Source organism: Verticillium alfalfae, genomic scaffold (assembly GCF_000150825.1).
Source record: "Verticillium alfalfae VaMs.102 supercont1.7 genomic scaffold, whole genome shotgun sequence".
Classification (NCBI taxonomy): Eukaryota; Fungi; Ascomycota; class Sordariomycetes; order Glomerellales; family Plectosphaerellaceae; genus Verticillium; species Verticillium alfalfae.
In genome coordinates, this window is record NW_003315032.1 from 1,357,369 (window position 1) to 1,360,088 (window position 2,720).

Here is a 2,720-nt window from a genome sequence, read left to right on the forward strand (position 1 = left end):
CATCATGCCAGATGGAAAGGCGTTGTAAGCGTAGGCGCATCCATGGGCTAATTTCTTCCCCGTTTCGACCTCCTCGGGCTTGTTGAATATGCGCCCGGCCAGAGAGACGGTACCGCCGATGAAGCACGTCAGATGCTCGCTCTCGGGGTCGAAAATGACCTTGCCCTCTTCGCTGACCTTAACGTTGCCAGATATAAGGATATCGGCCTCATCGGGAAGCATGGGCCGGAAAAACATGACTTCATTCGCTGTCTTGAGAAAGTCTTTTGTCATGGTCTCATACATGGGGCTTGAGCCGCCGAGGAGGGCGTACATCTTCGGAAGGTACTCAAATAGTGAGTCAGCGCTACCTCCAATGGTGAACTCTCTTCTTGCGCTGACGTTTTTGTCTCTCATGGACACCCAGATGGGCCACAGACCAGGTAGGTGAGTCTTTGACTGCTGGTCTCGGAATACCTCCATGACGCCCGTGACAGCATCGTAGTACTTCATGTCGCCAGTGACCTGAGACAGTCGCGTCATTTCAAGTGATAGAGTCCCAGGCGAGGCCGATACAACCCAGGCCTCGACGGTGAGCCCTTGACCGGTCTTGGCTTGATTGAAGCTGATGAAGTCGACGGGCATGTGATTTGGTGTATTGAAGGCGCCGTAAAGAAGATCACCAATCTCGATGGCCTTGGTGAGGAGTACGTTACGTTTGCTGAGATCATAAGCGGCCAGCAGGCCGCCAAGGTAACGAATTGTAGATTCAAACATATTGACTCGGGATGTGGAGGATTGTCCAAAGTCAATCTTGGCGACGGCCTCGACGGCCTCGTCAAATTCAGCTCGGAGCCCCATGATCCATAGCGTGTCGAGAGAATCGACAAGAGTCGCTGCCCAGCCTGAAAATTGGTCTTTGGCGGTGCCAGAAATAGGATTAACAGCATCCTTCATCCATGCGTGTGCACGGTAGTGTTGCCAGTCCTTCTCAAAAACGTCGCGCACAACTTGGCGACGGCTCCGCTTCTTCTCAATTTCGGCCTTAGACTGCGGGCCAAAGGAATACTGAATCTTGGGAAATGACGGGCTTCTATGGCGAGGCAGAGCAGTGTTACCGCCGGGCGGCTTTGGGGGTTGAGGGTACACAAGATCAATCTTGCCCCAGTCAATGCTGCTCTTGACTACATCGACAACGGGGGGGTCATCATTCATGTAGTGACTGAGACGGATGGACTCTGTGTCCTTGTTCGAGGGTTCGAGAAACAAAACGTAGAAGAGAATGAGGACTACAGCGAACCCCAAGAGGAACTGCCGCGTCTGCCGACTTTTGCGACGTAGGGGTATCATTAGGGTCCTGTGGAACGACACGTTGTCGTGGTAGGACCGTCGTGGCGCGGCTCGAAAGAGTGCAATGGCACTGAATTGGGGCGCTCCATGTTTTTATGAGCAGCTCAATGCTCGTTCGTTGGCTTGTGCTTGCTCGTTCACGCTCGCCTCTCTGTATACGTTGGCCCGTATGGGGGATGGACACTTTTCTTTTGCAGGGGTTCATGGGGCACGACCAAGCTTGCCAAGCCAGTAAGGTCACAGGCGGCACGACAAGCATGCGGCCGGGAATCGGATGACTTCAAACGAGGGGTCTCTAACGGCAGATCCATCTTTTCTGTATGTAACATGGACGAATCAGGTAGTTATCGACGTCCACTTACCCTTCGTCAGTAAGGGGCTTGTGCGCCATGCTTATTGTGTGAATAAGATTTGGGCCCGACAGATAAGGTTGTGTAGGACAGACGACACGCTGATGGTGCTTCTGGAGCTGCGCTACACATGCTCCCCTCGGCTGCGTAGCGGCCGCCGGATGCCGCCATCAGGCAACCTCCTTGTCCATTTGATACAGGGTGAAGCAAGTTTGACGTCTGGAGAACTACCATGCGCCCCCCAACGCCGCGCTATGAGCGGGCCGTTACATTCAGCGGCAAAGTGTGGTTCCAAATTTGGGGCGGCGGGGCAGCCAGGTGATGAGCTCGCAAAGAACATAGCCTTGCGCCAGGCCGGTGACATGTTCACGCGCGTTACTCTCAATGCCGCATCCATTTCACTAGCATCTGTCATATGGCGCTCGTGAGGTGATTCTGCGAGTTTGAAGCGTGGCGCCGAACATTCGTAGCTATCCAGCTGCAATAGTAGACACGGACTTAGTCACTTAAATTATTGCCAATCAGAACAGATGTTTCTTCAAGCAATACGCTCAGTGCGAGATGATTAGGGAACTATGTACAGTATTCATTCACATGCTCTCGTTAAAATGGCATTAATAGTTATGCATGCCATAAAATCATCGATCAACCTCCCAAAACTCCTTGGTACCAGCGTCTGATTTTCGCCATGCTGCGTAACGAAACCTACCCCGAATGCACGTTCACATCGTAGTTCCAAGTTCCCTTAGAATACATGGAACGAACGGCGGCTTCTACAACATCGACAAACCGAGCCTCTTCAATGACAATGTCCTGGGTGTGCCAGTTGTCGCGCTTCTCCAGGTGTCCTCCCGTCCTTGACCTCCCTGAAGCCATCGTCGACATGCCGCCTCCCGGGGTCGTTCTCTGGATTCACAGCCTGGGCATGTACATGGAAATAGCCGAGGCCACGCATGGCAGCCACGTTCCGGAACCCAGCATGCGTCATGGTCCCCGGCTGGATCTCAACGACGGCGCCAACGTCTCACGCATAAACATGGC

The 2,720-nt window shown here is 53.3% G+C and overlaps 2 protein-coding genes across 2 annotated transcripts in view; both read right to left on the reverse strand.

Moving 5' to 3' along the window:
* Positions 1-1,720, reverse strand: part of VDBG_06255 (mannosyl-oligosaccharide 1,2-alpha-mannosidase IB) — a gene marked incomplete at both ends in the record, with an annotated part of 2,348 nt that extends 628 nt beyond the window's left edge. Inside the window, 2 exons of the mRNA XM_003003767.1 lie at positions 70-1,306; positions 1,692-1,720. Coding sequence (XP_003003813.1) covers positions 70-1,306; positions 1,692-1,720 — 1,266 coding nt within the window. The remainder of the gene's footprint in view (positions 1-69; positions 1,307-1,691) is intronic.
* Positions 1,721-2,384: 664 nt separating this feature from the next.
* Positions 2,385-2,720, reverse strand: part of VDBG_06256 (DUF563 domain-containing protein) — a gene marked incomplete at both ends in the record, with an annotated part of 1,820 nt that continues 1,484 nt past the window's right edge. The window contains one exon of the mRNA XM_003003768.1: positions 2,385-2,545. Coding sequence (XP_003003814.1) covers positions 2,385-2,545 — 161 coding nt within the window. The remainder of the gene's footprint in view (positions 2,546-2,720) is intronic.